The 13,368-nt window shown below is 39.0% G+C and overlaps 1 protein-coding gene across 1 annotated transcript; it reads right to left on the bottom strand.

Annotated features, from left to right (window-relative positions):
* Nucleotides 1-5,050: 5,050 nt before the first annotated feature.
* On the bottom strand, nucleotides 5,051-12,867 carry TMED5 (transmembrane p24 trafficking protein 5). Its single transcript, XM_059822114.1, has 4 exons — nucleotides 12,694-12,867; nucleotides 10,193-10,290; nucleotides 9,311-9,494; nucleotides 5,051-6,882 (listed from the first exon to the last, which is right to left on the bottom strand). Exons 1-4 carry the CDS (start codon nucleotides 12,865-12,867, stop codon nucleotides 6,664-6,666), a joined length of 675 nt encoding a protein of 224 aa, XP_059678097.1. The 3' UTR covers nucleotides 5,051-6,663.
* Between the last annotated feature and the right edge of the window lie 501 nt (nucleotides 12,868-13,368).

The raw sequence follows: 13,368 nt of genomic DNA, 5'->3' as shown, positions 1-13,368 counted from the left end.
CAAAACCTGCTTTATAGCAAGAAGCTAATTAATAGTTCTGCCTTGCTCTAAATAAAGTTTGTTCTTCTGTAAGCACCATTTCAAAGTACTTTGTGTCCTGCCATTGCCTAATGAATACGCACAGAACTGTTGCTGTTACTGCATTCACTCGTGTCATCATCCAATGTGATAGTTATTGTTGTGCTATGTACACGTTTCTCTCATTCATGAACATGACTAAGGTTGCCTAATTTGTGTTTTTCATCTGCTTGCTCTAACTTGGTATTCATAACTTCACAAATTGGTTGCTTGATTGGAAAGCAGGAAGATAGTAAAACTCTAGAGATTATGAACAGTGGTTGGAAATTGGGGGAAAGGGAAATAATGAACAATTGGAAAGCTTTTCAGGCTGTAGGATGTTAAAATATATTTGTAGTGGTAGCAGGAGGAAAAGGTGAGCCTAAAGAGGAGAAGAATACAAGGTAGAACTAAGAATTGATCAAGATAACAATGCAGAGTTCCTTGGTTCAGGGAAGTGGTGCTTTTTGTCCAAAATCCACACTCAGAACTGTACTTTCTGACAAGCTGACTAGGGAGGCTAACTGGCTTATTGCAGAGAAGTATGTATATATAAATGTACGTAATTGGTATACTTATGTGTAGAAATAAGTATACTTATGTGTAGAAATACGGAAGTCTGAGTAATACAGTGAGAAACGAATGTATTTAATTACAATGGGAATTTATTATTTTTAAGGAAGTCTTTAAGTGGGCTGTGAAATGCTTATTAAAAAGACAGCCTTTGACAGACTGGAGAAATTGCTAATTCAATCCTTGCCTCCTTTCCTCCCATGCTTTTTCTTCCCTGCTTGTGGTAGTGACCCCGGGTATTGTAGGCGCTCACCTGCCCCCCAGTCATTCAGAGGTAAGTGCTGAAGATTTAGAATGGGAGCTCCTATTTGTTTGGCCACTTGGTGTCTGAGCCTGTGGTGTCATCTTAGGGGAGACAAGTGACTGGAAAGAATGATTTCAGGAGAGGTGGTGTAAGTCAATAATGGCTGAAGCATGCTGAGGGCTTTGGAGGGGCTGGGGTGGGGTCTGGTTCTGCCCTCTTCCTGTCCAGAGAACGTAATTGAGAGTCTTCTCACTAACTGTTTGGAACTGGGATTGGTTGAACTGTCAGAAGCTTTTTGTATGGACAGTCATGGGTGTATTTGACTTGACTTTGATTTTTTTTTTTACCACTCCCTGAAATCCTCCAGCATAATAGAAAAATTACCTTAATTAAATGGTTAATACCAGGTCCTTTAACATAACAACAGTGAAATAAAGATACAGACTACAGATACATGCTTTTAGAACTTTTCTCTTGGCAACTCTATGCCTTCCTTACACCACCTGGATTCGAATTTGGCAGGTAGCAGATGGAGAGTGAAGGAAGGATATCTTGTTTCCAGAAACTCGATACACACTAAGGAAAGAAAGGGACTTGTGAGCTGTATGGGTTCCAAGTCTTACTAACTGTCCTCAACTATAGCAATTGATAGCATGAGAGAAGATGATGTATTTCAGATGCTTCTGGTGAAACTTTTAAGCAGTGTAGGGGTGTTTACTATTAAATTTTTTAAAAAAAATTATTATTACTATTTTATTATCTTTAAATATAGCTTTTGATCTGCTCTGCAATAACTTAGGAATATGGTGCTTACCTCTGTGCTAGCATTCCTCCTGTATGAATAGTGAGTTTCTGTGATAGGGTACTACTGGAGCAGGGTGAAAGCATGGGAAAGGAAGAGCTTAGTATAAGCCATTTCTCAGCAATAACTTAAGTTTTATGTCTCCTGTCTGCACCAAAAGTTGGTGAATTTTAAAATGAAACAGTCTCTAAGAGAATTGTTCTTTGAAACTAGGGAAGGCATAGGAACCATTAGTTTTTGAAGACATCAGATAAAGCTTAATCTACTTAGTTCCAGGCTGTCTTAATTAACTGTTGGGGATAATGAGTCTTTAGGACAGATTGCCCTCTAAATACTTATTTTAAAAATACTCAGGAAAGAAAAAAAAAAGTAATTGATGTGGCTGGTTGAATAAAATTTTTAACAAGGTAGTCTTACTGCTGTGCCACATGGTCACGGACTCTGAGGATAGTGCTGCAACCTGACAAACGAGCAGAGTTAAAACAAGGAAGTGCTGCACTGCTGAGTGTCTGAGATGGAATGGACTTGTGCCAGTCTGAGGTAGAAGAGTGGTGTGCTTTACATAGTAAGAAGTTAAGGCAGAAGGTGTCATTTCTCACAAGTGCGCACTTCGAGAGACCAGGAAAGGGAACCTTTGCATGCACTTCTGATGTCTTTGTCCAAAATGGCTTTTGATAGTTTTCACTGTACATGTACCTTTTCAAGTCAAATCACTGTTCCTTCTACCATTAATTGCCTAATCTGGCAACATAATGTTGTATCTTAGTATTTTTTGAATTGATGAAGTAAATACCGTAACACAGTATAAAAAGGAAGTTCCTGTTGCATTATTTAAACAATGTGGTTAGCATGCTTCCGGGCAGGCCCAAGTTTCTTAGTTGTCTTATGAAATAGTAAACATGCTCAGATTTGTCATGTGTATTACTTAGTTAAGCTGAAAAACCTGCTCCAAAAGCAGGTCTGAGCTTTTAGTCTCAGTATCTTGTGTATTCTCTTACAAATAATGTAAAACTACTACATATTAATAATTAGTAGGAATTTATATTATGGGATTTTTAATTGCTACAGTTTGATATTCTGTGATAATACTTTCATGTTTTCCTTCTATTTTTTCCCTAGGTGTTTGGGTTTTTTAATATGTTGACTATACCTAATCAGAAATGAAAATACTTTTGTGAAATAAATTGTTTCTTTAGAGGAGGACAATATGACAATTAATGGAAGCACTCAACAGGTCATCAGATAATGTCAGTTGATGTTTGCTGCTGAAAAATATATTTATTTTTCAAATTTTTCTCATAGTTTCATGTGACTTACTGCTGTTAATTGGAAATGCACAAATAGACACACAACTTAAAACAATGCATCAAGACAAAGTACCTTCTGTAAAATCCTTTCTAAAAATGGTTTGTGAGGATGGATGGCCATTGGGCTAGAGCAGTAAAGTGGTTTTTTGAGTTCAAGTGTCAATTTGCTGTCTTTCTGTGGTACTACAAGCTTACGAATTCCCATCATATGTTCCTTGGTATATTTCCTCTCACTTTTTTTTTGAGGTAAGAATCCTGGGACTTGGTTTAGTTACTAACAAGTAACACTCAACTAGACATAGTTTCCCAAAGTCACAGGTGCTGATTTAATACAAAGCTATCTTGACTTAGGCTGGCCTAAGGGTCTTTCTGTCTCTTGCTTTAGACACAGAATTTTATTAGTTTCAGTACTGTTATTGACCTCTACTATAATTTTGCACAAAACAGTACCTACTGTTCTTTCCAGAATTGCTCCTAACCTTATTGTCTGCGTAACTGGAAGTTATGCTGTTCTGTTTGTTTGTATGTAATAAAATGCAGGTGCAATATGGAATATAAGTATTAATTAAGGTGCAAATATTGAAAGAAAAATTAAGCCTCATACCTGACATGCATCTGAACTTCAAAACTAAATGTTTTTTCTGTTATAAAGATCAGTTTGGTGTCATTCTGATCTGACACCTACATAAATCTTATTTGCATTGATAAAGTTTATTTTGTGTTACAGCGAATAAGAACAGAATTTGAACGCTGCATGAGGAAGAAATGAAAAAGCTGCATTACTAAAAGCAAAGGTCTGGTTAGCTTAGCATCGTTGATCTTTTGCAGCATTCATAGGTAAAGCATTCTTTCTTCATTATGAAATGAAGAACACAAACACAGGCTTAACTTAATTTATTGAAAATCTCAGTTTTGCATATTCATTGAACACCTGCAAGTCTTAAAACATTTAATTCTGAATAAAAAGTAAATTTTATACAATCAAAAGCAATCTACTCTTCAAAATCCAAATGAAATTTTTATTTAGCTGCAAGTTTAAATGACAAATCCTTCACCTATAAATGCATTCCAGCTGCCAAAGTCAAAGCACAGTTACCTTTATAGTTATTCCCTGTTTTTGTTTTCTATAATGAACCTTGAATGGGGAGCAAATAGAGCTTTTAGTTGCAAAATAATTTCTTCCAGATGAACTCTGCTGATGTGTTATTTTCCTTTTACCAGAGACTGCTATTTGTAATTGGAGAAACTGCTGCAGTTCAGTCTGCTGTCTTTTTGATCAGAGAAGTCTGCATTAGCAGCTTAAGCTAATACACCATACTGTTTTGCCACTGGATGTATAACCACTGTCAGAGAGGCAGAGCAGCTGGGGAATGTAATTCCTTGAGGTGCCCTTGGAATACTTGGCAGAGCTCATCTGTTGGAGGTCCAAGCTGAAATCTAGAATCTAGTAGCTTTGATGTAAGAGGTAGATGTCTTAGTCACAGCTTCACAGAGCTGGTTCAACATTTTGCAGATGGTTTGTAGCATCATGCTCATGGTGATGCAAGACAAGATGGATCTCCTCTTCTAGCAGAAGGGGAAGAGCCCTAATAATCTTATTTGCCTGTCCCAAAGGGCCTGATCAAAACCTTGGAAATTGACTTCAGTGGGCTTTTGACTTATGCCCTGATGTAGATATGTGGTATATTAGTACTGGGAGATGTACAGGGAAAGGGCAGAGAAGTATTTTTTGCCACTCTAGCAAAAAGAATTCATTTTTCCTTAGAAATAAGCTTTCTAAACTGCCTGGAATTAGAATAGAAAGCATCATGTGGAAAAAGAAGGTATGCAGAACCCTAAAAAGAAACAATCTTACTTTGGATACAGCTTTGCAGAAACAAAAAGTAGCTCAACGGCCTTTGGAGCCCTCTATAACAAGTTCTGTAATGAGTAATACTTTTGCTTATAAAAACTATTTAGAAATATTATTGCTAGATCCCATGGACTGAAGTTGAAGTGCTGTTTCTATGTACTGTAGCCCTTGCTAGCATCTGCTTCATTGGAACAAAGTGTTTCTTCATGCATCTGTTGACCCTGTTTTGTCTCCTTAAAGTAATTTTTAATCACAGAAAGTCTCAAAGTTGCAATTCTGCTGTTCATAACTGGACAACCCAACAACAGGCAGAAACTAACACACACACTTTTTTTAAAAAGACTTTTTTTAAAAAGTGTTTTTTAAGAAAGTGTTTTTAAAAACACTTTCTTATGGTGAAATGTAGTTTAACACATTTATACAGGAAACTTCAGTGACTTGGCACATTATAAAAATGACTAACTTTGAACTATTAAAAGTTAATTCTCACACACCAGGGGTTTTGGCAAAAATTCTGTATCCCCTCACTACACTGTTAAAAGCCACTTCATCTAGAAATTACAGATTACTGATTTGAGGATAGCTTTGCCTTAGTTAAGTAGTATTACATATTCGGTTGATCTTAACATTTGAAGCCTGTACTTTCTGCTCAGGTAATTAATGCCTTACTCATGAATAGCTAGATACAGAAACACTGCTCCTATGAACCGAGTGCACTTACTTACACAGCTGAAAGACTTGCGAGGGTGAGCAAAAAGGGAAAGTTTAGGTTAACAGCTTTGGTTTTTCATGCCTGTGTAAGTCACCCTATTAACTGTTACATTAGTCATAGATGTAGTAGACAAAAACAAAAAATAAATTGGCAAATAAGGGGGATTTTGAAATTACAAAAATTAATCTTAAGGTTATGTTTTCACATACTGTGACACCCCCACCTTAATAAAGGGAAAGAATAATATGAGGAATGGCTTCTTGAAAATTATATTGTATGAGGTTACAGTAACTTAAGAGTTCACAATCCATACTTCAAGATGTGTGTGCATTTCTTTGTATACCATAGTCACTTGTCTCTTGAATGTCATATAACAACCAAAAAAGGAAAATAGGGTTGTACAACTACAGGATGAAGATTTATGAACAGGTATTGCACCTGTTTTCTCCAATTCTTTTCAACACTGACTCAATTTCACATTGATGGTGCTTTTTTAAAGTGCTGACATTTAGTCATCTGTATATAAAGAGTTCTCATCTTGTTCTCACAATGTTAGCCCAGTGTTTCTCCTTGATGCTGTATAACAAAAGCTGAGGATTTTTAAAAACATAGCTTTGAAGATAAATGACAGTAACTACAGACTACACCTGTGAGCCCCAATCCTGTAAACACTTAGGCACATATGTAAATTCACTCAATGTTTAACAGCAAATAAATCAATGTCTAAGTTACCATTTAAAGTTTTATGTGAACCTGAAAAAAATGACAGTATTAACATTTGCATATGCACCAACCATCCTGTGTGCTATGCATAAGTTAGTCATTAACAATCATTAACAAATACTACAAGTAAAAAAAAAATTAGTAGCACTTGCAAAAATGGAAGTGCTTGGGGCAAGGCATTCTGTTCATGTTGAAAAAACCCCAAATAAACCACAAAAAAACCCTCCAAAAACAAGACCACCACCAAAACGCCCAACATGGATTGAAAACCTGATGTCTACTGCTTGTTCAAAAGAATCCGAAAGGTGCTGTGGGTTTTTTTCTTTACTGTAGTAGTTTATTGCTCCCCCTCTCCCCCCCATAACTGTTTTATTGTTATGATCATACTGAGTATCAAGTTCTACTTTTCCTCTTGTCTTCAAAGAGACTTTTCAACATGTAAACCTGAACAGCTGATACCACCACCATTACTCCCAAGTTGACCATGGACCAGAAATTCACTCTGTCAAAGTTGCTTTCTTGTATATTTCGGTCACGAGCCTCAAATGCTCTGAGCAGCGTCTGAATCTGGACACTTTTGCTTAATCTGGCTTTGACACTGTTGATGGATTCCTGGTAAGTAACAAAAGAGTATTTTTAGAAGAAAAAAATAACACCTGAATTAAGTTTATAGCTTGCAACACATACAAAATATTAATACTGTATTACCACCTGTAATGTAATTTCTTGCCAAGTAGACATTTAATTTCACTTTAAAATATATACCTCACTTTTCATTAATTTCTCTATCCTGTTTATTGTATATTACTTAAAAAGGCTTAATTAGCATAGAATAAAGTTCTACAGTAATTTGTTTTTTCCCTTTTACAGGCTAGAGAGGTGAGCAAGAAATTAAACCTAAAATCATTCTTTTAATATTCCATGTATCTTGAGGAACTGTGATTCTAGGTATTCAGACAAGTAAAAAGCAGTGATCTCTACAGAACTAGTTTCAAAACAAGTTATGTAGTAGCAGACAAATGTAGGTTTTTTTTTCCTGCTAGATAATCAAATTAAGACACATTTTTTTAATGCAAACTACCACCAGCACTATAGCAGTAGCAAAAGAAAAGTAGTAATGTTACATTCCTATTTTTTTATGCTCTCAATGTGGTGGCTATATAAACTGCTGCTTCAGCTTTGATACTAAAGTAGAATTTTGACAATAAATTGTGAATAGGACAACTGGAGGTCCTACGAAAGACACACAGTGTGTCTCAGGGAACTAGAGGAGGTACCTGAACACTCTAGCTATAGCAACAGCAGCTCAAGATCCACCCCTTATTGTGCATCTACAAAGTAAACACTTGGTCCTATAATCTGTTAAAGTTTCATCCACAACATAATAGATAGTCACAACCTAAAAGCTGATCTCATGAAGTGCTGATTTAGGTTCTTGATTGTAATTATGGGACCCTGAAGTAACTTCTAGTGAGAAGAATAATGTATGCAGTAACAAGAGGCTATAAAGAAAACAAAATAAAGAAAAAAAGGTTAAACCCAGCAGTAACATTTTCTCCATGGACATCTTAATATTCAACAAATAGTACAAAAAAGCTATTTTTGGAAGCCAAATAATTTTGATGATAAAGTTCGTATGTTACACAATAAGTAACATAAACACTATAAAAGAAGTTTAAAAATAAGACACAATTCCCCATTTTCCCTAGCAAATATGTTGTTTATCTCTAAAAAGTTAAACTACTAAGTGTTTATGTAAGTCCTCACAGAACTTGCAATGTTAACAATGGCATCAAATACTAATATTAACTTTACAAAAATTACCTACTTTATAAGATCTGCAAGGATCTCAAAGTTCTGCATTTCTTTTTCTTTTGGAAGAGATACCAGTGTGTACACAGAAGTAGCTATCAAATCCATTCAAGTACTGCTTGTGATTGGCGTGAGAGGGATTTTCTTCAGAATTTCCTCTATAAACTTTGTTTTTTCTAATTGTCTTGATTGCCAATTTTAAAGATCTGGCCAGGCTTTCAGATTCCACATTTGGTTTTAACTATTTAAAAGGGTATCACAAACCTATAAAAGATCTTAAATATTAAGTTTGCTTTGTTGTTAAAAATCTGCGTTTTGTTTATTGCAATAAATAGAATACAAACAATGTCCTTCTTTACACCAGTGTATTCAGTGTTTGTGGATGTTGGTTTGGTTTTTTGTGGTTTGGTTTTGTTTTTTTTCTTAGGATACCTGTTGTCTATAGCTATGAGCAAACACACAATGGCTTACTGCATCCTACCAACCACGAAGAACAGTGGTACAGGAACACCAAACGATCTTCTACTTCTAATCTCAACATTTAATGATCACGAAAGGAAATAAAGGCTTTGACTTGGCAGTAGTCTTCATCCTACATCAAATAAGGTCAGCATACAGTTTGAGTAAACGTTATCATTCATAGAATGTCTGCAAAAGCATAGAGTGTAGGACAGATTAACTCCTCTCCTGTTGTTAGTTTGAAAAGATGAAATAAAATTTGGGGGAAAAACATGAATAAAGTAATATATAAATTATTGAAGATAGAAATATTAATCCATACACTGGTTGGGGCACTTCTGCAAAGATGGGAAGAAGTGGCTAACACAGCACTTTATTTTCAAACATTGATAAAAATCTGTGCAGCGATTCCAACTACATCATTGGGATTAAGCAATACTTTAATACTATAAATATTCATTTCATTGCTGCTAGGGAAAAACTTCCCCTTTTAGCAATAGGAAGAAAGGAAGCTGAATTGGAAACAGAGTGACTTTGAGAGCTAGGCAGTTTCTTCTTGCTGATTAAGGGTCTATTCTGAAAATATTCTCAAGCTTCTGTGTGGAAGCAAGAGATCCATGGTGCTAGGCTTCAATGTATCAGTAAAAGCAATATATTGAACTGTCATAGTTTCCAGGATGACGTACCAGTCCAAAGCAGAATGGCTAAATGACGTTGAATTTTTTCTAAATGTCCTTACATTGAAAAGAATTAAAGATCAAATACTAACCAGAATGTCTTCCAATTTCATATCTAGGAGATCTGTGCCTGTAACGTACTTTTTCCAGTCTTCCTGATCTTGTCCATCTTCTCCCATATTGTCTAGGATCAGTTCAAAGAAAATCACCTTTTCTGAAATGGTACTGAATGTGTTGTCAAAGCAGAACATGTAATCCCCATCTTCTGTTTCCACCCTGTGTATATAAGCAAAATGTCATTACATTAACTACACTTTTTGTGCTGGTTCTCAAAAAATGAGGTTTCATAAGCAAACTTTCCTCTTTAAGACTGACAATCATGCACTTAGAAATAACTGAAGAGGCTTTTTACATAAAAATAATTTTACAGACACATTACAGATTGCACAGTCACAGCAAAACAATCCCACTGACTCTAAAGGCTTAAAATGATGAAGACAGCAGCTTAATTTAATTTTCCTTTATTGCTATTTTGAATCTTTGTTAATCATTACAAAAAAGCTATAATATGAGCGGTATTCTTATACTCTATAGTAAAATTACAATAATTACTACGTATTTTGATAAAAGGACTGGAAAAATAGGGGACTTCCCAGCTTATTATTTATATGACTGACAAGATCTTTTGTTATTAGATGTGGAGACCTTTTTCAACTCCACAATAATTATTTTTGTTCACCGACCATTAACAGCTATCATTAAAACAAAAATATCCTTCACTTCATGCTAAGATCCACATAAAAAGCCTTCAGTGTTTATGAAAAGGTAATTGATGTTCTCAAACTGTCCTATTAGAAAGTCTTTTGTAGTACTAAAGAATAAAAAGTACTCAACCTTTATTTTAGTTATATTTGTTAAAGAAACCAGAAAAGTGCTTTACTTAAAATCTTCAAACTTAGAAGTGTTACACTTACGTATGAACTCCATCTGATTTTCTTTCATCAAAAACTAGAGTTTCACCTTTTGGAGACAGTAGATGAAAATCAACATCTAATCCTGCTCCATCTAGAACCTGTGAAACAAACAAACAAAAACCCTCCAACCAGTGGCATTGCTGTTTGCATTACTGATGGCAACATTTTTAGGTAAGGGAACTGACACAGAAAGAATCCGAGAGCTGAATCTGTCTGTATGAGTTGATACCAAGTTACTTGGCAACAGATTGAAAATTGGCTCAACCCAAAAGCACGTTAGCCATTTCAAATCTTAAGCTAAATATGATCTAATCATGCTAGGCTGGGCTTATATTGAAGCTTTCTCTAACTACTTTTAAGAATGCGTACAGTTTTATCCATGGGCAGGGTTAGACAACCTGTAAGAATACCAACAGATGGCTAAATCTAGCATTTCTATGGCAGACATCATAGATGGGTAAGTACCAGCACTAGTTCAGTGGCAGAAATTTTTTAACAAAGGTCTGTCACTTTCATGTGTGTATATACATGTATATATTTGTACAAGAACACAATCTATGTAGTGTCATCCCTAAGATCTCTTTGTTGGGTGAGTTAATAGTGTTGAAGACAGGACAAGACTTCTTATGCCAATCTAAGCTATACGACAGACCTTCACACCTTTTAACACAGATTTAAGGTTTTAACACAGATTTAAGGTCTGAATTCTCCCAGGGCATTCTCATTTCCCAAAGGTAGAAGGAACTGAAGGTATTTAGCTTCCTAAGCTCATAAGCATATACAGTATTACAAAGCTGTGCTGCTTTAACTGTATAACATGGCCTCAGCTGTATCTAATCTGTTGTGCTGTAGAAATTCTCTACAGGGAAGGTAGTAACTGCATAAAGGGGCAGAGAGGGATTATTTTTATGACATTACTTAGGTCCATGCTAGAGGATTTTTTTATTTGCTTGTTTTCCAGTGAGCTATTTGAGTGTAGCAGTCTGCTCCTGCTGAAATTGAGGGCAAAGTTTACAGACTTAAAGTGACACTGGAGACTTACCAATAAAAGACAAAGGACAAGGAAAATTAGTAGCTAACAGCTGATCAAATGAAAAACAATACACAGTGATATACCTTTAGGGCTATGATACAATCTAAACACCCGGAACAAAACTTCGTATCAGCATAGTGTTTATTGCATTATGTCTTTGCAGAATGACCTGCATCCTATGTTAAATAGTACTATGCTTTAGCCACTAACAATTCAGGATAATTAAGTACAAAAGAAGTATTTCCAATAACATACAGAGGTCCTTTTCTACACATTCAAAGAGAAAGATGAATCGATACTCTTAGCAGTAGTGCTAAGAAATTTATGCCTGAGTAGAAATAAATTCACTGTTATACACATTTGTTTTCCCTACAGTTTTAATTTTGATTATGATTAAAATAAAATCCTACTTTGTCTGTGCAAAATAAACTTCTGGTTTGCTTAGACAGGGCTCTGAACAAAGCTTGAACACCTCAATCTTTCATTCTTGTTCAGTTCTGCGTGTAACAGTAGTTGGAAAATAATGAGGAAGTTCAGCTTTGTATTTTTAGTTGGGAAGGGGGGGGGGGGCGGGGAGACAGACATATCCCAGCCAATTCTGAAGCGCAGTAGTAGGATGGGAAAAGAACTCAACTCTTACCATGAGGGGTATCAAGACCTTAATATTAGTCTAGTTAAATAAGACTATTTTTGAAAAACTTTCATAATTGATAATAGGAACCCAAAGATAGGTAAGTAAGAGTTTTGTGCATCAGCAACAAATTTGGTCATGCTTTAGAGGTACTAGTCAAGGTCACCGCCATTAACTTTCTACATTTTTGCCGTTTTAAAGGCTGCCAACTTGAGATCTTGTTAAAAAAAAAATCTATTAAAATAATTAAAAATAGATTGTAGAAACATTTTTTTTTCTCCCAAACATACAGCTTTTAATAGCGTGTAATTCCAACGTGGATTTGCCGCCAGCAGAGCCCCGCTCGGCGGGGCGGAGGCGGACAGCCGCAGGCAGGGCGGCGCCCCGCCCGGACCGGGCTGTGCGGGCAGCAGGGCAGCCTCCCGCCGCCGCAGCTCGCTGGAGAAGGCCGGCGGGGCCGCCCGGGCCGCCGCTCGGGGAAGGGCACCGGGATTCCCCTGCTTCCCCAAGCACTGCCCGCTCGCAGGGCCGCGCTGGCGGAGGACCGCGAGGCGGCTGCAGCCGTGGTCGGGGCGGGGAACCCCCGGCGGGGCGGGAACGAGCTCTCGGCAGCAGAGGCGGGCGGTGCCGCCGCCGCTGGCGGAGCCTCGCCTGTGTAAGAGGGAACCGGCAGCCGAGCCGCCCAGCACCGCCCACGGCACAGGGACGGCAGCGATGCCGCCGCGGCAGGACGCGGGACCGCCCGGCTCCCTTCAGGACTACTTCGCGGGGAGGCGCCTCGCCCTGCCGGGGCGACCCCGGCCGGCCCCGCAGCCGCGCCGCCCTGCCCTGCCCGACCTGGTACTCGAGCTCCAGCGAGGCCTCCTTCCGCATGGGCTGGTAGAAGCACTCCTTGCGGCCGGCGGGAAGGGTGAAGGTGAAGTCGCTGTCCAGGGAGGGGCTGAACTCGGCGGCGCCGGGCGGCGGCAGGAGCAGCGCGAAACACCCGAGCGGCAGCAGCCACGGCCCCATCCCGGCGGCGCGCGGAGCCCACCCGCCGACGCGGAGCGAGCAGGGGGCGAGCCCGGCCCCCAGGAGCGTGGGCGGGCCCGGGCCCGGCCCCGCCCCTCGCGCCGCTCCCCCAATCGCAGCCACCACAGCACAGATCTTCACCCTCCCACAGTGCACCGCGGCAGAGAGACGCGATAGGTTGGTTTTACCTCTGCTCAGGACGCGCTTCCCCCTCCAGGTACAGCAGTGGCGGCTGCGCAGCCGCTGCTCACAGCGCGCACAGGGAAGGGGGGGGCTGCGCGTGCGCTGTAAGGGCCTCGCGGAGAAGGCGGGCCTCGTCTCTAATGGCCCGCGCTGTTTGAAGTGGGGTGAGGACCGGGCCCTGGGGACTTCTGTGGGGAGGGAAGCGGGGTGCTTGGAGGGGGCTCCGAGGCGCCGCTGTTACCGACAGGAGTCTTCTCGGAGCCGAGGGATAGCCCCTTTCTGCCTCTCCCTTCCCCTCGGGGCTGGCGGGCGGCTGGC

This window comes from Gavia stellata, chromosome 10, assembly GCF_030936135.1.
Source record: "Gavia stellata isolate bGavSte3 chromosome 10, bGavSte3.hap2, whole genome shotgun sequence".
Taxonomy (NCBI): domain Eukaryota; kingdom Metazoa; phylum Chordata; class Aves; order Gaviiformes; family Gaviidae; genus Gavia; species Gavia stellata.
The sequence above is the reverse complement of the archived record's forward strand: the minus strand, read 5'-3'. Positions and strand labels throughout refer to the sequence as shown.

Bases quoted from the DNA above. Each gene is read 5' to 3' on its own strand.
- TMED5 (XM_059822114.1), bottom strand. From the start codon at position 12,867: ATGGGGCCGTGGCTGCTGCCGCTCGGGTGTTTCGCGCTGCTCCTGCCG. The intron at 9,495-10,192 runs GTAAGTGTAACA...TTATATACACAG, and splicing joins AAATCAGATGGAGTTCATAC to GGTGGAAACAGAAGATGGGG. The intron at 6,883-9,310 runs GTTAGTATTTGA...GTTACTTACCAG, and splicing joins TGAAATTGGAAGACATTCTG to GAATCCATCAACAGTGTCAA.